Source organism: Chelonia mydas, chromosome 9 (assembly GCF_015237465.2).
Source record: "Chelonia mydas isolate rCheMyd1 chromosome 9, rCheMyd1.pri.v2, whole genome shotgun sequence".
Classification (NCBI taxonomy): domain Eukaryota; kingdom Metazoa; phylum Chordata; order Testudines; family Cheloniidae; genus Chelonia; species Chelonia mydas.
Window position 1 is genome coordinate 32,008,118 of NC_057855.1, and position 19,931 is coordinate 32,028,048.

Here is a 19,931-nt window from a genome sequence, read left to right on the forward strand (position 1 = left end):
CTTATGTGAGCAACAAGTATCGCATTTGTAAGAGTTTTAAACCTCGGACCAAGAAGGAGCGGGACATTCGTCTCCGATTGCTCCTTATGGAGTCAGCACTTGCACCGGCACCAGAGACATCCAGATCAGATTCCTCTCCTAGCAGTGTGGCCTCGGTGCGGCGTGCACTGGCAGCACCATCTGCAGACCGGCGTCGATCCACCTCCCTGGTGCCAGCTAGAAAGCAAAGACAGACCGGAAGGGGACCTTCTCCTGCATCCCGTAAAGGGAAGGAGAGGGCCGGAGGAGAGCAAAGACCCACGAGGGGCGGCTCTTTGCCTCCGGATGGAGGTCAGGCCCCAACTCCCACTGAGCAGGCTAGTCCACTCCAGGATACGCCCGCCACCCTGTAGAGCAGCACAGGCATTCAGCACCTGGTGGTGCCGTCTACACCAGAGGCCCTGCAGGCCACTAAGAACATCCTGTCCCTACCAGTGCCGCCCACGCCAGTACCCCACTCCAGGGGCAAACCCACCTTGGAACCCTTCCAACAGTCCCCATCAGTGTGGCATCGCTTCTCACCACAAGGAGTGTCCCACCAACGCTCACCTGTGCAGAGCCACCACGCTTCGGGCACAGGTCAGCCTGTCCATCGGAGTTCCCAGTGTCAGTCCCCGGACTTCAGGCAGCACTCTTTGGGCTCAAAGAGGCCTTCACCAGTGTAATGGCACAGACCAGCAGAGGTGCACCCATCCCTGCAAATCGAGCCGCTCTCCCAGTGTCTGGCACCACTCCAGCAATTCAGGCTGCAGGTGTTGGGAGCCCCGTTACTGGTCACCGGAGAGCTGGTATGGATCACCACGGGCGTGCCGACGTTCCCCAGCACGGAGACCTACTTACTCCTGCTCAACGGACTGGCACCACTCACTGAGTGTTAGGCAGAGATCACGGGGATCAAGGCATGGAGAGTCATTGCCCTCATGAAGATCCCCAGCGGAGCCTCAGGGCTGGCACCAATGTGACTGGGGTAGACAGTAAGCCTTGGCACCGTCCTGGTCCCCTTGACGCAGCCCTTCCTCCTCAGACTCCGTAGCAAGGAGGAGTCCCTGCCAGTAGGCCAGGGTCACTCATTGGGCACACCGACATTCCCGGTGGCACCTCCTGCAGTATCGTGGCCTCAAGGCCAGTGGAGCTTCCCCCAGCACCTATGGAATCCCTGGGGGTTCCCACAGCCTTCGCAAGGGCGTAGGTTGACCTCAGCGGCATCAGACAAATGGTCGGCGACAGTCTCCCACTGGCCCCCCGACATGGAGGTGACACTGGAAAGGAACCCATCAGGGTCACCCGGGCCCAACGGAGGTGCTCATGGAGGAGGAAGCGGGGGTGGCAGACCCACCAGTACCTGCCTGCTCTTCATCCTAGCCTGACGAGGCCATAATGGGGCCCTTTCACCCAGTCCCCCAGGATGATGCCAAGGCTCATCAAGAATTCTAAAGAGGGTTGCCTCAAACTGGGGCTAGAAGCCAAGGAGCTGGCGGAGCCCTCAGACTCCCTCTTTGATGTGCTGAGTTCAGCAGCCCCTGCCAGGGTGGCATTGCCTGCACACGAGGCAGTGGCAAAAATTACTGTCCCTGTGGCAGACGCTCTCGTTGCTGCCCCCCATTTCCAAGTGGACAGAATGTAAATATTAAGTGCTGGTTAAAGGTTATGAATACCTTTACACCAGGGGTCTCAAAGTCCCACGGGCCATCTGCGGCCTGAGAACCACCCCAAAGTCTCCAGGCCGCAGATCTCTCTTTTGAGGCCGGATCTCTCCCTTGGCCCTGCCTGCCGCCCTTGGGCACTCCCTCCCCACACATCCCCTGAGTGATTTAAAATGGCCCAGGGCCCTACCCACCACCGGCAGCACAGCAGAGCTGAGTGGCTTCCTGCCTGCTTGCTCCACGTGGCTGCTGGCCCCTCCATGTGACCCCAGGGTGGGGTGGGGCTGTGCCTCCATGTGCTGCCCCCGCCCCAAGTGCCCCTGCAGCCAATGGGAAGCCTGCACCCCCACCCCTTTCCCACACGCTCCCTCCCACTCCCAAACTCCCTCCCAGAGCCTGCACCTCCTCCCCCTTCCCACACACTCCCTCCCGCCCCCAAACTCCCTCCCAGAGCCTGCATCCCCCCCCCCTCCTCCCTCCCAGAGCCTGCAACCCCACCCCCTCCTCCTGCACCCCTGCCCCAGCCCAGAGCCTGCACCCCAGACCCTCCCCCCCACTCCCTCCCAGAGCCTTAAGCAGGTGGAGGGCAGAGTTTTGGGCGGCGGGTTCTGGGTGGCATGAGTGACATTATTGGTTTGCTGGGAGGATTTGAGGACTGGCACTGGCCCTAAGGTAAATTTGAGTTTGAGACCCCTGCTTTACACACACTCTGTCCCAAGCTCACTGGTGGGGTCAGCTGTTAATGAGCATGACAGGCAGAGTCACCCAGGTGCGACGCCCAAAAATAAAGAGGCTTGATCTCTTTTTGGAAAAAAAATTTATTCATCTTCCAGTCTCCAGCTATGAGTAGCCAACCATCAGGCCTTGCTTGGCTGCTATGATTTTAACATCTGGCAGTCCATGGCTAAGTTTGTTCAGAAACCCTCTGCCTGAGGACCCCATGAAGGAACTCCTGGCGATCCTCAATGAGGGCCAGGTGGTGGCAAAGGCAGCCCTCCAAGCAGCCTCAGATGCGGGGGACTCTGAGGCCCGAACTATGGCCTCAGCCATCTCCATGAGATGAGAATCCTGGTTACAATCTTTGGGCCTCTCCATGGAGGTTTAGCAGTCAATCCAGGACCTCCCCTTAGATGGCCTGGCGCTGTTCTGTGAACAAATAGATACCAAGTTGCATGGTCTAAAAGACTTGAGGGAAACCCTGCAGACCGTGGCCCTGTATGCTCCAGGGCTGGCAAGGAAGCAATTTAAGCCGCAAAAGTCCCAGAGGTTGGGAAGTCAGCCGCAGTCAGAGTCCTGCCGCAAGAAGGGCAAGTTCTATAAGTGCTGGCAGGGCCACCAGCCGACGTTCTCCACTCACTCAGGCTCCACCCGCAACCCAACAGGGTGGTAAACGGGCGTTTTGAGGGTACACTTGAGGGCGACCTTCCAGCCTGTGTCCTGGATCCTGCTTCCCAGCTTTTTTCCAACTGCCTGTCCCCTTTCCTCCCTGCCTGGGTCTCTATAACATCAGACCAATAGGTTCTCAGTATTGTGGATTCAGTTTATTTCTGTTCCCCACTCCCCATCCCTCTTCAGGGATCCCTCCCTCGAGAGCCTGCTCGCTCAGGAGGTGCAGGACTTTCTGCAGGTGGCACCTGTGGAGGAAGTCCCCCTAAATTTCAGGGGCAAGGGGTTTTACTCCCGTTATTTTCTAATCCCAAAGGCCAAGGGTGGTCTAAGACCCATCCTGGACCTGCAAGAAGTCCACAGATATCTCAAGAAGTTGAAGTTTCACATGGCTTCCATCATCCCTTCAGTGGAGGGAGGAGACTGGTAGGCCTTCCTCGATTTAAAGGATGCATACTTCCACATATCGATATTTCACGGACACAGACGTTTCCTGCGCTTTACAGTAGGGACCGCCCACTACCAGTTTGCGGTGCTCCCTTTTGGCCTAGCAGCAGCCCTGAGGGTGTTTACCAAGTGCATGTCAGTAGTGGCAGCTAATCTGAGATATCAGGGTATCCAGATTTACCTGTACCTCGACGACTGGCTCCAGGACCCAAGTTCAGCACAGTGTCACCATGCTGCAAACCTTCATGATCCACAGTCTCCCTGATATCGGATGCCTCTGACCTTGGTTGAAGAGCACATCTTGGTACGCTACAAACCCAAGGGACATGGTCTCCAGAAGAGCTGGTGTTACATGTAAATGTCAGGGAGCTCAGAGCCATCCACGTAGTCTGCCGTGTCTTCCTGCCACGCTTGTCCGGTCGAGTAGTGCGGATGTTGACGGACAACATGGCCTCAATGTTCTATATCAACAGGCAAGGGTGAGCTCGCTCATAGGCCCTCTGTCAGGAAGCACTTCGCCTGTGGGACTTTTGTGTTTAGCATGCGATCCACCTGGAAGCTTCGCATAGTGTCTGGAACACGCTGGCAGATCACCTCAGCAGGTCCTTTTTCTCTCAGTATGAGTGATCCCTCCACTCAGAGGTCACCCGGGCACTCTTCCAGAAGTTGGGGGGCTCCCTGAGTGGATCTATTCACCACCAGACAGAACAGGAAGTGCCATCAATTCTGCTCTCTCCAAGGCCTCGGCAGGGTGCCCTCTCCGATGCCTTTCTTCAGTTATGGGCGGGGGATTTGATGTACACGTTCCCGCCGATTCTGCTGATCATTCAGGTCCTATCGAAAATCAAAAGGGACACAGTGCAAGTCATTATGATCGCCCCGGCAAGGCCTTGCCAGCACTGGTTCGGCACATCTGGCTGTGGCTGCACCATGGCCACTGCCCAGCCACCCAGACCTGCTCTCGCAGGACCTGAACCTTCCGTCTCTTCACCTCGTGGCCCGGCTGCTGCGTGGCTAAACCCAGAGAAACAGGCCTGCTTTAGCCAGATACAGCAGGTTCTCTTGGAAAGTAGAAAGCCCTCCACCAGAACGACTTACCTGGCAAAGTGGAAGTGGTTCTCCTGCTGGGCATTGGAGCATAGTATCTCCCCAACATGGTTGTCTCTGCAGTCCATCCTAGATTACCTGCTCCACCTAAAGCACCAAGGCCTTGCGCTTTTGTCCATTGCAGTTTGCAGCCATATCAGCCTTCCACCCACCCATCCAGTGCCAATTGGTGTTCTCACATGAGATATCAATGAGGTTCCTAATGGGCTTGAAAGGCTCTTTCTGCCAGTCTGGGACTCAGTTTCCCAATGGGACATCAACCTGGTTCTCTCTAGGCTCATCGAACTGCCCTTTGAGCCTATGGCTTCTTGTTCCATCTGTTGTGGAAAGTTGTTTTCCTTGTAGTCATTACCCTGGCAAGGCACATATCCAAGATTAAGGCCCTCACATTGGAGCCTCCGCATACAGTATTCTACAAGGACAAGGTCCAGCTGCGACTCCATCCAGCTTTCCTGCCTAAGGTGGTGTCTCCTTTTCATGTCAATCAGGATATCTTCCTCCTGGTGTTCTGCCTGAAGCCACACTCCACCAATGAGGAGAGGCAGCTGTACAGTTTGGATGTCCAGTGTACCCTAGCGTTCTACCTGAAGCATACCAAAGCCATCCGCAGGTCAACCCAGCTCTTTATCGTGACTGTAAAATTACTGTGAAATATGAGGTAGAGCCAGTGTGGGCATCTTACAACAGGATTGATGTATACAATCATCTGTGTACCTAACAAAAAAAGGCGGGGGAGGGGGGGGCGCAGGGGAGAGGTTGTTGCACTTACACATACTGCATTCTCTACAGAGATCACCCAGAAACAAAGAATAGTCAAATCTTGGGAGGGAGATTTCAGCCTGGTGCTATTTCAGAGATTAACAATTAATGTTAATATAACATACAAATATTTAACTTCTCTTTCAGAGTGTGATGGGCTATACAAACTCCACACTAGGCAACAAGGGATTAAAAAACTATTCTGGGCCCAGACAGTCCTGCCCTGCCACACTTGTAGCAAATGCACCAGCTGGAGGAGGAGCTAAAAGGCAGGGGAGCAGTTCATTTGGTGGCAGCCCAGGAAAGAACAGAGACCTGCAGCAGGCAGCTCCAGGGGAGAAGAGCTGAGGGAAGGCAGAATCTCTCCCTAAACAGCTGCCCAAAGGTCCCTCCCTGATAGAAGGGAGGACCTGCTGCAGAGACAGCCTGAGAGGGAAGCATTCCCCTTTCCTTCTCATATGAACTTTGGACTTGGTTAATCCCCCTTTATTTTTGTTTGAACTACCCCAGCAGGGGAAAGCCCTTGGACTAAGCTGGCCCAAGAGGATGGCCATTCCACCAGAGGATGCAGTTGCTGCCCAAGAGAGAAAGGAGAGCGATCTTGCTACACACAGATGCCAGAAGAGTCCTTTTTGGTGAGTAGACATCCCTCACACCACCTAAACCCAGATAGTGACTTGGTCACGGGGGGCAGAGGTGATAGGAAGTGGCTCATGGAGGGCTTAAGCAGCCCTGGCTATCAGAGCACTGATAGCGCTCAATGTCAGAGCCCAGTGGAGTGGGAGGGCCTGAGCTCCCCTACCAACAACCCCCTGCACGTCATGACCCTAAACCCTGACTACAAGGCGATACTCCCCTACCACCCTCCTCAGGAGAGGACCATCGCATATCAATGATTCATTATTGGAAGAAAGAGCACTTCCTTTTCTCCCCTAGGAGACCTGCAGTTGGGCAACAGGAGACAGACATGAGGCTAGGGGAAAAACTAAGCAAGGGTTAAATGTAACTGACCTCTGGCAACTTAGAAAGTCAGTAATTGTGCTCCAGAACCTAAGCTTTCATTTAAGGAATATAGGGTCAGATTTTCGTACCTGGTAAGGCCACAATTGTGCTGTTGCCTTAAAGTGGACAGAGAAGGGAAACTCTCATTGGTGCAAAACTGACAAAGAAAGCTTTTTTTGTTGTTGTTGCCACCTATGCCAGCTGCTTCTTACCCTCTTCCCCTTCAGTAAAAGGGAGGGGTATGTTGTTTGAGTTAGACCCTGGACACAGGCCTTGTAAGCAACTGAATTTAGCTATTGTCTGCACAGCTATATTTAATCGTTAATAACAGGTTAATTCTCAGTATTCCTTTGAAGGTTTTGTGTGTGCTAGCCACTGCAAACAGAAGAAGTCCCAGTCAGTCTTTTGAGTGGGAAAATAAGACCAGTAGAGACTGGGAGGCAAGGAGTTCCGTTGCAGGTCTTACTATTCCCTGGATAGGTGTCACATCTAGAAATTACAGTGAATGGTATTGCTGTAAATGCGAAGGTATGCTATATGAAATCTGCAGCGTGTATTAAGCTGAAGGTTTTACTTTTTCCAGTTCCCCCAATAGGCTCTCCTTTCCCCCGAATAGCTTGGCCTGCTATGCAACAAGCAACTATTCTTCTTCGAGTGCTTGCTCATGTTGATTCCATTTTAGATCTGTGCGCGCCCACATGCACAGTTGTCAGAGATTTCTGCCTTAGCGGTATCCGTAGGGCCGGCTGTCGCAGCCTCTGGAGTGGTGTGCTCATGCAGCAGTATATCAGGCATCGTTGGTCCTATGCCCTCTCCGTTCCTTCTTACTACCCATGACGGTTGGTTGGAGCACTTTGCCTTGCATCGCAAGAGCACTAACAATTTCTTCACAGCCTTTCTCATAGACTTCGTTCTACTGGTTGTTGTATATAGTTCATAGTTGATAGTGTTAAGTTCATTAGTTAGAGTCCCTGTTGAGACTTTGCCCAAAGCAGGGCATGCCCCACTCTCCCGGCTTCAAGTTGTGTTCAGCATTCAGCAGGCCAATGCTGATCAGTGATCCCCATGACAGTTGTCTCAAGTGTCTGGGAGAAAGCCACAGGAAAGATAGGTGTTGCATCTTCAAAAACTTTTGTCCTCAGACCCAGAGGGAGCAAGATATTTGGTTGAGGGCCATCCTGATGGAGGCTGCTCTTCGCCCGGTGTTGGAGCCTTCCACCGCAGAACCCATACTGAGTACATCGGCCTTGGTGTGCAGTGCACTGCTGGCACCGGACTCGGCCTGGCTCCACTCCCTTTTTGGGGGTGCCAAGAAAGTGGCAGAAGAAGCAAAGTCCCTCAGCATTGAAGGACAGAGGGACCATGGGCAAATGACCTGTGTCAGGCCATGCGCCCACTTTGGGGCTTCGCGGGGTGCCACTGAGCTTGGACCTCCCAGTCCGGCTTGGGACCTGCTTCACGCTTCGGGCAGCAGCAGGGGCTCCCAGCCTATTGTGAGGCCTTCAGTGCTCGAAGCGGTCCCAGCAGCTAGAGAGCAGAGCCAGTGGGCTCCGCAGGTGCCACGTCAGGTGACAGAAGTGGCTTTTCCCCCTGCACCGAAGGACAAGCCCACCGGAGTGCAGCAGCATAGACTGGCATAACTTCCTCCAGTTGCTGGACTGCAGGCACAGGTCCCCATCGCTGAGACCTTGGATCCTGGCACTGTGTCCCAGCTCTCCAGCCCGGAGGCCTCAGTCTCCAGCGAGATCCCCACCTATTAGGTGTGGGACTCCAGATTTGAGGCACCATTCACCATACCTCTGGTACTGGCGATCATCTGGCTACAGGTCGCTGAGGCGCCGGTCACCCGCTCCCAGGCCGTCTTCCAGAAGTCGGTTGCCATCCTGGAGGGATCGTTTGGGATCTCTGAACCGGTCTCATTCGCCCCTGTGCTGTTCCTCAGGAAGGCAGCGCTACTTACCATTGCCCTGCTGCTTGCCCACCAGAGTCAGCAAACAGACCCAGGCCTTGACGGCTCCACCGTGGTCACCAGAGGGACAATGGTCAGGGTCAGACCACCAGCCTGTTGCTGAGGAGGGGCTACTCCCCACCAATGCTGGAGACTGAGGCAGCACCAGCCATGGCACCGGTGCAGCAGGGACTGTGGCTCCCCCAGTAGCCATACTGGAACCCATGGGGGGTGCCGGTTATGCTGGTCCAATACTCCCAGCCCTCCCTGGCTGCATCGAACAAGCCAGCCACGGCACCGCGGTCACAATGTGGTGCCAATGTGGCGCATCGCATCCCGGCACCGAGGAAACCCTCCCCACAAAGGAAGGGAACGACACCCTCCCCCAGGAGGTACCATTTTCATCATCGTCCCCGGACGAGGCGGTCACAGAGCCATCCTGCCCTAGCAGTCCCGCGGATGAATTTAAAGAGCACCAGGCCCTCCTTAAACTGGTGGCGGAAAACCTTGGTATGCAAATTGAGGAGGTCGCTGAGGAGGCTGACAACCTCTTTAATGTCATCTCAGCCACCACCCCAGCATGGGTCATATTGCCCATCCACCCCGGGGTCCTCAAGATAGCCAAATTGTTGTGGCAATCTCCCTCTTCTATTCCGCTGACTTCCAAGAAGATGGAAAAGAAATATTATGTCCCTGCAAAGGGCTTTGAGTATTTGTGCACTCCTCCCCCGGCGACATCACTGGTTGTGTCCACAGTTAATGAAAAGGACAGGCAGGGACAGGTTAGCGGAACACCGAACAATAAAGACGCTAAGAGATTGGACTTGTTTGGCCAAAAGGTTTATTCGACAGCCAGTTTGCAGTTCCGAGTGTCTAATCACCAGGCCCTCCTGGAACGTTATAACTTCAACCTGTGGGACTCCTTTAACAAGTTCATGGAGCCCTCCTGCAGGATCATGCCAAAGAGTTCACTGTGTTAGTGAGCGAAGGCACAGCGGTAGCCAGGGGAGTCCTCCAGATGGCCTGGGACACTACGGACTTGGCAGCCCGGGTGATCGCGTCAGCAGTGGCCATGAGACACAGCTCGTGGTTGCAGCTTCTGGGCTGTCTCCTGAAATGCAGGCCACAATCTGGGACCTCCCCTTCGAGGGTAGAGGGCTCTTTTCCAAGCTAACTGACTCAAGGCTCCATGGGCTAAGGACTCCCAAGCCACCTTCTGCTCCTTGGGCCAGCATCCTGCTCAGCAGTCTAGGAAGCCTTCCATCCTCCATCCCCGCCCCCTCTGCTGCAGTCCAGGTCCTGGGGCCTTCCAGGTCAGGCTCCTACAGGAGGAAGGACAAGGACAGGGGGCCTAAGAGATGTTATCCATCGTCTTCCCACCCAGCGGTGCAGCCTGACCCTCCCAAAAATCAGGGAGGCCAGAAACAGCCGTTTTGAGGGTGCGCCCCAGCCAGTGTACCGGATCCATCCCCCTCCTTTCTCAATCACCTCCACCCTTTCCAGTCAGCCTGGTCCCGTATCACATCAGACTGCTGGGTGCTCGATAGTTTCTTCAGGTTGTACCCTGCAATTTATAGCTGACTACGCCTCCCATCCCCATCCTTCTTCAGGGACCCTTCTCACAAGCAACTCCTCATTCAGGAGGTCAAAAACCTCCTGGGCCTTGGGGCAGTGGAAGAGGTTCCTCTGAACATGGAAGGCAGAGGATTCTGCTCCTGCTGTGTTCTAATTCTGAAGGAAAAAGGGTGCCTCAGACCTATCCTGGAGCTGCTTCGCCTCAAAAAGTCTCTGAAAAGTTGAAATTTCACATGGTCTCCCTGGGCTCCATCATTCCCTCCCTGGATCTGGGAGACTGGTATGCCGCCCTCAATTTAAAGGATGCATACTTCCGTATTTCCATTTTCCCAGGGCTTTGGCGCTTCCTCTGTTTCACGTTGGGCCAGCGCCATTTCCAGTTCATGGTGATGCCCTTTGGCCTCTTGTCGGCCCTGAGAGTGTTCACAAAGCGTATAGTGCCAGTGGCCACTTCCCTGCGACGTTGAGGAGTCCAAATTTACCTGTACCTCAACAACTGGTGGTTAAGGAGCCAGTCCCCAGATCTGGTGCGGAAACATCTCGATCTGGGCTGTTCCACCTGCCGCAACCTAGGGCTGATAATAAATTAGAATACATCAACCCTAACTCCAGTGCGGCGCATAAAATTTATTGGGGCAGTTCTCGACTCCACTCGAGCCAGAGCCTTCCTCCCCAAGACTCGGTTCCAAGCCATAGGAGACCTCATCTCAGGCCTGTGAGCCCACCCGCTCACCACCGCCCATACGTGCCTGCGATTGTTGGGTCATATGGTGGCATGCACTTCCATGGTCTGGTGCACAAGACTCTGCCCCAGATCCCTACAGACGTGGCTGGCGTCAGTCTATGTCCCCATCTAGCACCACATGGACCAGGTGATCAGGATTCCGGACAGCATACTATCGTCTCTCTCACTTGGTGGCAGGATCCCACGTTGGTGCTGGAAGGAGTGGCCTTCATGGCCCGAGCCTCATCAGTGACTCCAGGGCTTGTCCCTCGCATCGATCAAGGTCCATCTAGTGGCCATCTCAGCCTTCCACCTGCCGTTCGAGGTCAGGTCGGTTTTTTCTCAGGATATCACAGCCAGATTCCTTAAGGGTCTAGAGCGCCTCTACCTGCACATTAGGGATCCCATGCCTCCATGGGACTTGAATCTGGTGCTGTTGCGGCTCACGAGTCCTCCCTTTTAGCCTCTGGCTTCCTGCTCTCTCCTTCTTCATTCCTAATAGCAGTGACATCGGCCTGCCAGGTATCTGAGGTTTGGTCGCTCACCTCGAAACCGCCTTACACGGTCTTCTACAAGGACAATGGCCAGCTGACACCACACCTGGCCTTCCTTCCGAAGGTAGTCTCTCAGTTTCATTTGAGCAAAGACATTTACTTACTGGTCTTCCTTCTGAGGCCACATAAGTTGTAGGAGGCATGCAAGCTGCATGCCCTGGACGTCAGGAGGGCTTTAGCCTTGTACATTGACAGGACCAAGCTATTCCATAAGTCAATGCAGTTGTTTGTCTCTGTGGGTGACAGGATGAAAGGTTGCTCTGTATCCGCTCAAAGGATTTCCTCTTGGATCACTGCCTGCATTCATTTTTGGTATGATCAAGCGAAGGTGCCACCCTTGGCGATCATCACCACCCACTCTACCAGGGCACAGGTCTCTTCAGCAGTCTTTCTGGCCCAAGTACCTATCCAGGACATCTGCAGGGCAGCTTTACGTCCAACTATGCACTTACCCAGCAGGCCCGGGATGATGCTGGCTTCGGTAGGGCAGTACTGCAAGCTGCTAAGCTGTGAACTTCAAGCCCAGCTCTGGGGGTACTGCTTGTGAGTCACCTAGCATGGAACGGACATGAGCAAGCACCTGAAGAAGAAAAACCAGGCACTAGCCTTTTGTAAATGTTATTCTTCGAGATGTGTTGCTCATGTCCATTCCATTACTCACCCTCCTACCCTCTCTCGGAGTTACCAGCAAGAAGGAACTGAGAGGGTGTAGGGCCAGCGGCGCCTGATATACCGCCGCATGAGTGTGCCACTCCAGGGGGCACCACAGCCAGCCCTATGGTTACCACTAACGCAGAAATCTCCGACAACTGTGCACGTGAGCACACACACCTAAAATGGAATGGACATAAGCAACACATCTCGAAGAACAACAGTTACGAAAAGGTAGGTAACCGTTTTTTCTACCAGCTGAGCAAAAAAAGCCCAGTAGCTGTGTGTTAGTTCTTGTTGTATACACCCAATTTGTACCACTTTAACTGTACCAGTTAAAAAACAGTACAACGCCCTCAGTGTGGATGCAGTTACACTGGTGGTGTAGCTTAATCACATACAGGAAAGGGAATAACTTATTGCTGCAAGACACCTTTTATACTGTTCTAACTGCATTCGCTCTAGGGGATGTATTGATGTACTACTTTGGAAAAAAAATAAACAAACCTACACACTCCCAACGAAAATAGTTATGCAGGTACTAAAAATGGGTGTAGAGCAGACCTTTGTGATAGGCAGCTGCCCCCCAGAAATTATAGGAGCCTATGTTCCTGACTGAGATAGATATTACAATCCCATACAGCATCTTTGGGAGCCATTGTATTAAATTTATGAATGGTTTATGTATGTGTAACCCTTCTGCCTGTCACAGTTGGCAGCAACAAGGGCTGGGTTCAGTATCTAGGGGTTCCATTCCAATAACACAATGCAAAACTGGCTCGAGCCCCCACCCAGTGACCTGGGACAAATATATACCACCCCCGCTGGGCACCTCCAAGAGGCAATACTTCCCCTCTCGCAAGCACATAGTCTGAGTGTAGCAAAAAGCCTTTTAATAACAGAGAGAAACAATGTGGCATTATGTTGGGGGAAACACCACCAACAGGATCCGTAACACAACCCATGAGCAAAAAACCCACCCCAAGCAAATTGGGGCGTGTCTTTTCCCTTTGGTTCCTGAGTCCGTCAACCCCAAAGTCTCTGTCTCTGGTTAGGGCAGCCCCAGAGTTCAAAAGTTTATCTGCAGAGTTTTACCTCCCAACCTGGGTGGAGATTGGGCAGGGGGGGCAGGGGAGGGGGTTTAAGGGGCAGCTTACGTGATCCAAATCTGATGTCCCCACCTCTCCATGGGGCTCCACTCTGCCAGCCGCCCCATGAGCTGCTCTAGGCATCCAACAAACTGCTCTGCTCCACAAGCCGCTCTGCTCGCCGTCCCGCAAACTGCTTTGCTCTACCAGCCACTCCGCTCACCGTCCTGCAAACTGCTCCACTATATATCTTCAGGCTCCCCCACCACTTAACACAACACTCAGTGATTTCAGCTCTTAGTAAGTTTAGCTCTTTTGTGATTTCAGCTTGTAGTAGGGGAGCCTCAGTGCTGGTGCACCATTAGCCCAAAGTGAATTCAACTCAGTAGCCTGTAACTAGACTCCTAATGGAATCAAAATTAGCTCTGATATTCCACAGTGGAGAGAGGAGGCAGTGCAATTAGCATGTAAGGCCCTCACCAGGGGGCCCATGCCACCACGTATTAATACCTGTTTCCAGCATCTCCCCTTTTACAGAGTTTTGGAACCCATGTCCCTTGCCTAGCGAGTGCTACTTAGTTGATGGCGAGTCCCTCCATCATAACAAAAGGCCAAGTACAGTTCCACTGTCCTTGATTCCCATAATCAGAGTAATAACAATTTATTCTTCCTGCCCCAATAACAGAGACACTGGGGATCCCACAGCAGCCAAACTGACCATTTGGGCAGCTATGGCCTCATTCTAGGCGGGGTGGGTGTGCCTATGCAAATGAGATCAGCCCCTGAAGTTCTTTTCCACAACTTGCCACACCTCACCACCAGATGTCAGGGTGGAGCTCATCCTGACTCTGCTTGCATATGAATGTGTTCTACTCCATGGGAGAAGGTAATTACAGCTATTAGAGGAACGTTAAACAGTGGGGGAGGTGGGTGATAACCCTGGAGGTTGTAAACAACTCCAGAAAACCACCCCCCACTTGGGTATTTGCATATACTGATTTAAACTAGGTTTTCAAGAGACTCAAACAAAGAAGGGGCTTTGGTATAAAAAGCTGAGCTTTAACTGACACAGAGCCTTTGTTTTGATTAAGGAAATGGACAGAGCCCTCTGTCCAAGGGGGCAGGTCCAGCCCTTGTAGGAGGATTGGAAAGACTTTGGCTTACTTGGGCCCATAAGACTGATGGGTGACCTCTAGTCAGGCTTTAGCATCCATAGGGAAACTCTTGTTGTCGTTCTTATTGTTGTTCTTTGTTTTCTCAGTCTGCTATTTTTTGTCCTTAAAATAAATGTACTCTGCTGAGACAGAGTTGTAGGATCACTGGTAAAAACACTGTCAGTTTCCTCAGAGAGAAAGCACAGCCTAACTGGTAGCCTTTAGGCAGACTGGCTTTCTGGGGCCATCACAGTTTAAGGCAAGAGGCTGAATAGACTTAAAACTTCTGTTCAGAGGTGAGTGGGAAAAGGGTCCCTGCCCAGATCCAGCTAATGGCTGGAGAAAGGGCCGTAACTAGGGCATGGCAGCGGCCCAAGGCACAGAGCCAGCAGGGGTGCAAAAATGGGGTAGCATGCAGGACCTGGCCCAGCAACATCAGCTCCCAATCCCCACAGGATCAGTTCCAGCAGTACTGGCCAGAGTTTAGGGTGCTCAGCACCATCCCCTTCCCTGCAGGATCACGGACCCGGCTGGAGCAGGCTCACCCTGGTGCTAGGACCATGGCTGGCAGTACTCTGTGTGTGCTTCTTGGCTCATACTGAGCATGCTTAGTAACAGCTGCTGTAGCTGCTCCTTTCACTGGGGATTAAAATCTGCTGCTGTTCACGGAGGTTAAAGGAGTTTTGGGGGGGATGACAGAGTCTGTGCAGGGGGTGGAAAATGACTGCCCAGTTGGGTCAAACTGGGGTCAAGCTGGAGGCTGGGGAAGCTAAGGGACAAAATCAGGAAGAAACAGCAGGAGCCGGGGTTAAGCCCAAGGGTACAGGCTCTGGCAGAGAGCAAAACCCTGGCACAGGGAGGGGCAGAGGGGATAAAAGTGGGGTTAACAACCTGCTGTCTTTGCAAAGATAGAGTGGGGGCAGAGGAATTTTTTTATTTCGCCTCTCACAGGACAGTACATCTCAGCACATGATTCCCGGGGCTGTGTCCTGAAAGGCACAAGGTGTCCCAATGCCTTGACATGACAGGTCTTCTCTGTCTGATACAACGTGCTGAGGTGCTAAAGGAAACTTGATTCAGTGAAATATCTTACATATACCCCCAAAAACTATGTCACACATTTTGTTTAAAAGAATCCCTTTTTAGTTAATGTCTGTACAAAGTCTTTCCTAGCAGTTTGCAAATTTGTCTTATCTGCTGCTGTGATTCACTGAATTGCACTCCCTTTCTTGTAATCCCTTTTAAATATAGGTTTGACCATCTAATTGTTTACTTTTTAAAATCTTATTTTTATTACTCTTAGCACGTCATCATTTACCTTTAACATTGTGTAGATGGATGTCATTTTGCTATTTAATTTATATTTTATACCAAAAAATCATTGAAAATATTTATAAGTAAGTAGTTGCTAGTAGTTTTATCAATGACATCTGTATTTTTAATATAGCACATCCGATGTTTTTACTGTGATTTTTAATATGGAATTTTTAATTCTAAATTTTTCTTTTTATTTTTATAGCACAAGTTTATTCTGCTGGATCATGTGACTTCCAGTCCAACTGATTTTCTGGTGTGGTATCAAAACGTCTTAATTTTCATTTGATCCTCCAATGGGGATTGCCTTTCTGAACTGTTATTTTGTCTTTCAATCCAGCCCTTTAGTGCTTTTTCGCATGTCACTATTTGTGTGTAGAACTTGGTTCCCAAATATTCACTAAGGGCAGTATGCTATCTCATATTAAATCCTTCTCAAAGGCAAAAATCTACTGTAATTTTTACTGAACATAAGAATGGCCACATTGGGTCAGACCAATGGTCCACCTAGCCCAGTATCCTGTCTTCCAACAGTGGCCATGCCAGGTGCTTCAGAGGGAATGAACAGAACAGGCAGTCATTGAGTGATTCATCCCGTCATCCACTCCTATCTTTTGGCAGTCAGAGGCTAGGGACAACAGAACTTGGGGTTGCATCCCTAACTATCTTGGCTAATGGCCTAGCCTCCAGGAACTTAAATATAATTCTTTTTTGAACCCAGTTATAGTTTTGGCCTTCACAACATAATGAACACACATCTACAACCCCAAGGTTGCTTGACAACCACAAGAATTGAAAAATCATGAATTATACACCCCTAAGTCATGAAATTAAAAAGCAAAAAAAAATCATATTAGTTCTTTTTATGTGCCTTTTTGCTCCTGAGTCTTTAGGGTGCCAGAGGTCCAGATGCACAAAAGTAGGAGTCTAAACCTCTGGCTGAATCTTGGCCTAGCCTCATAGTTTGGTGGTTACTTCTCCCAAGCAATTCATATACCTAAGGCCTATCACTACACTACAAACTTATGTTAACTCAAGTTATGTCAGCATACAGTCACTGCAATTAGTATGTCATTTGTGCGTGTGCCTACTTGGCTCTTTGTGTCAGTGGTGAGTGTACTCACCAGGAGCTTTTGTATGGGTTCAGAGTGTGGTGCACCATCCATGGCTATGTATCAACCATCTGTCACAATTTGCTATCTCTCACCTTCTTCATCCTCTGGTCTAGGGGTAGCAAATTGTGATGGATGGTTGATGCCCTTTGTTACCCCTGGACCAGAAGATGACAAAGGTGAGAGATAGCAAATTGTGACATATACCTATCCATCAAAATGTGCTATCCTTTCACCAATGAGAAAGGAAGTAACAAATTGTGACAGGACAGAAAAAGAACATCCATAGGTGTTAGTAACTGGTAGCAAAATCTGTCAGTAGTGGTTTTTGATATTATGCCCTGGCTTCTAGCAGGAGGCAAAGATTTTCAAGCTGTGGGAGTCATCCCCTTAGTGAGGCATCCCTTACAGTTTGAAAAACTCTGTGCTAAATGGAAGACAGAAATCTTGGGTGGCATGTGACCCTGCATGCCTCCCCGCTCATCACTTTGAGGGGGCACAAATATGCTTGCTAGCGCCATGTGCTAAAATGCTTAGTTACGACTCTGGCTGGAGACCTGACTGGCAGGGACTATTAACCTGAAATGGTGATTCTGACCCCAACGGATCTACAGTATCATGGATTGAAGAGCTGAGACGATACTCCTGGTATATGTCTAGGCGTTGGGCTGTAGGCCAACTTTCTAGTCAGAGACTTTCAGGACTTTAATAATAGAAAAATTGCTTAGAAGAACACAGTCCTTTAAGTCTCTCCCGCTGCAGGCTCAAAGGCAGCATCTTAGGGAGCTGCCAGAGTTGTTTGAATACCAACTCCCACTGATGCCAAAACCAGTCAGGAACACTATTAATTTTTGTCACGTGTTGCAGCCTTGTCACGATAAAGCCCTGGTAATCATTATGCTTACTGTCTTGTTTATGACCTATGCAGAGTATAATTAAGACAATGCATATTCACCAAATATGCAACTTGGTAGTGTCATTGGTATAAAATATTTAGATTTCTGTACCTTCAGCCTTAGCACATGTATGTTAAAATATGAATGTAATATTAGTTTGTGACTATGGCCAATGTCATTATAAACTATGTAATGAACTAGCCAACCTCCAGGCATCCTGCCCTGCAGGGTTTCACTAAAGGGCTGTATTGGGTTAATATGGTAGTTTGATGTCTCCATGCCAAAATACTTCCACTTCAGCCAGTGTGATGGGGTGAGTCTCTGGGGACAGGGCCTCCTTCTCATCTGCCCGCAGCGGGGCCATGAACTGGCGATGTCCACCTCCTCCAACAGCTGTGTTCCTTCCGGCCATCCGCGCACTGGGCATCATGGGAGATAATGTCTCCGCTCCTCCCCCTTGGGGTGTGTGTGACGGGCGAGAGACGGTTAGTCTGGTATCCGCCCCCCCGCCCCGTGGGGGAGCAGCCAGGCCTGGGTGAGTCTGTCTCCCACCAGTGTAGGCGTGGTGAGTCCTGGCTGAGCGTCAGCCACCCCTCGGGGTGTGGGGGGGGTGTCAGTCCTGCTAAGAGGTAGCGCTCCCTCCCCTTGTGTGAGCGCGGGGAGAGGGAGCCGGGCCATCCCGGCACCGCAGCTCCCCCCTCCCGCCGGGACCAGGGCTGGCTCAGGGTTAACGCGGCCGCGATGGGAAATCCCGGCTCCTACCCAGCACGACCCTCTAGAACTAGCTCGGTCTGTGCCCCGCCCCTTCCCCGGCTGTCTCTCGGATTGGTGGGCGGGTTGTGTACACACGGGGCTGCGCCAATGGGCGGATGGCGGCGCCTAACCTCACGCGGAGGGGTGGCCAATGGGAGAACGCAGTTGTCAGACGCCGCCAAGCTTGTGCGGGGGAGAGGGACACAGGCTCGGTGCGGCTGTGGAGCGAGCCGGAGAGTGGGCCGGGCTGGAGGCACGGTGAGCTGGGGTGGTTGGGACCCTATGCGTCGGGGGTCGTTGGTTCTCGGTGCACTCTCTCGGGTGGCGCCGACGCCAGCGGCAACGCAGAGACGGCCAGGGGGCGCCTCTCTCTCCTCGGGGCCGGGCGGAGCAGCTGCCAGGTGGCCGGCTAACTGCTACAGCAGCTGGCGAGGGAGGAGCCGTCGTCGGCTCCTTGTCTTGGCTCTGGTGCTGGCCAGGCCGAGCCCGCTCCGCCCCCGGGGCCTGTGGAGGCACGGGGCGGAAGAGCGCGGTGAGCTGCTGCGTAGGGGGCAGACCCGCTCAGTCCCCGGCTGTGATGTCTCCCTCCCCGCCCCAGCCGTGCACGGGGGCTAACCGCCGTATTGCCCTTCTCCCTGGGGGCCTGCCCGGCTCCCTGACGTGGGGCCACTGTCACGGGGATTCACCTACCCGCCGAGAGCCCTGGAGACAGGCTCTGGTGCCTGACACCTGTGAGCCACGGTCCCCTTTCACTGCCTTAGCCAGGTGGCCCGCTGTGCTCGGCGTGCCCGGCACGCAGGCCTGTGTCTGGAGCTGGGTAGTGCCATGTGACAGCCGCCCTGTCTGTCTCACTGGGGCTTCGCCACTGCTTGAAACCCAGCTGGAGGTCATAGAAGTGGGGAAGGTACCAATTACAACACACACACGGCCAGTCTCCTCAGACCCGTCTCTTTCCCAGGGAGATACGAGTTTCTGGGGGAGGAGGGGAGGGTGAGGGGTGGCTCAGTAGCGTTCTGTATTTGGTCCTTCTAGCAGTGTGGCAGTTCGGTGTTTAATTCGCTTTATAGCAAGGCTGTGTTCTCCTTGGCAGTTTAGTTCCTATCAGTTCCATTAAAAAAAAAAAACCCTTAACAGCTAACTTCTGATGTGCCTGACACCTGTGAGCCACGGTCCCCTTTCACTGCGTTAGCCAGGTAGCCCGCTGTGCTCGGCGTGCCCGGCACGCAGGCCTGTGTCTGGAGCTGGGTAGTGCCATGTGACAGCCGCCCTGTCTGTCTCGCTGGGGCTTCTCCGCCACTGCTTGAAACCCAGCTGGAGGTCATAGAAGTGGGGAAGATACCAATTACAACACACACACGGCCAGTCTCCTCAGACCCGTCTCTTTCCCAGGGAGATAGGAGTTTCTAGGGGAGGAGGGGAGGGTGGGGGGTGGCTCAGTAGCGTTCTGTATTTGGTCCTTCTAGCAGTGTGGCAGTTCGGTGTTTAATTCACTTTATAGCAAGGCTGTGTTCTCCTTGGAAGTTTAGTTCCTATCAGTTCCATTAAAAAAAAAAAAAAACCCTTAACAGCTAACTTCTGATGTGCAGCACAAAGTTAAGATGTTTGGCACTATAAATTTATGCAACACTCTGAAAAACGTTCTGGGCCACTCGTGGACCTGCAGCTGGTTTCTTATTCTTTTTTTTGTGGGGATGGGTAGTCAAAAGGTGGGAAATGAGAGCAGAAAGAGTCCCATATTTCACATTTGAGGTCACTAGGAAGGCCCATAATTCTTCTTTT

The 19,931-nt window shown here is 52.3% G+C and overlaps 1 protein-coding gene across 13 annotated transcripts in view; it reads left to right on the forward strand.

The window, feature by feature from the left end:
• TFDP2 (transcription factor Dp-2) overlaps positions 1–19,931 on the forward strand; it is a 259,198-nt gene that overhangs the window by 82,628 nt on the left and 156,639 nt on the right. For 2 of the 13 annotated variants that reach the window (XM_043522835.1, XM_043522837.1), the window contains 2 exons: positions 5,892–6,016; positions 15,597–15,647. In XM_043522835.1, coding sequence (XP_043378770.1) covers positions 5,892–6,016; positions 15,597–15,647 — 176 coding nt within the window. Of the gene's footprint in view, positions 1–5,891; positions 6,017–15,596; positions 15,648–17,858; positions 17,965–18,245; positions 18,411–19,931 lie in introns of those variants that run through there. The other 11 variants (XM_037909183.2, XM_037909184.2, XM_037909186.2 and 8 more) reach the window with 9 other exon arrangements.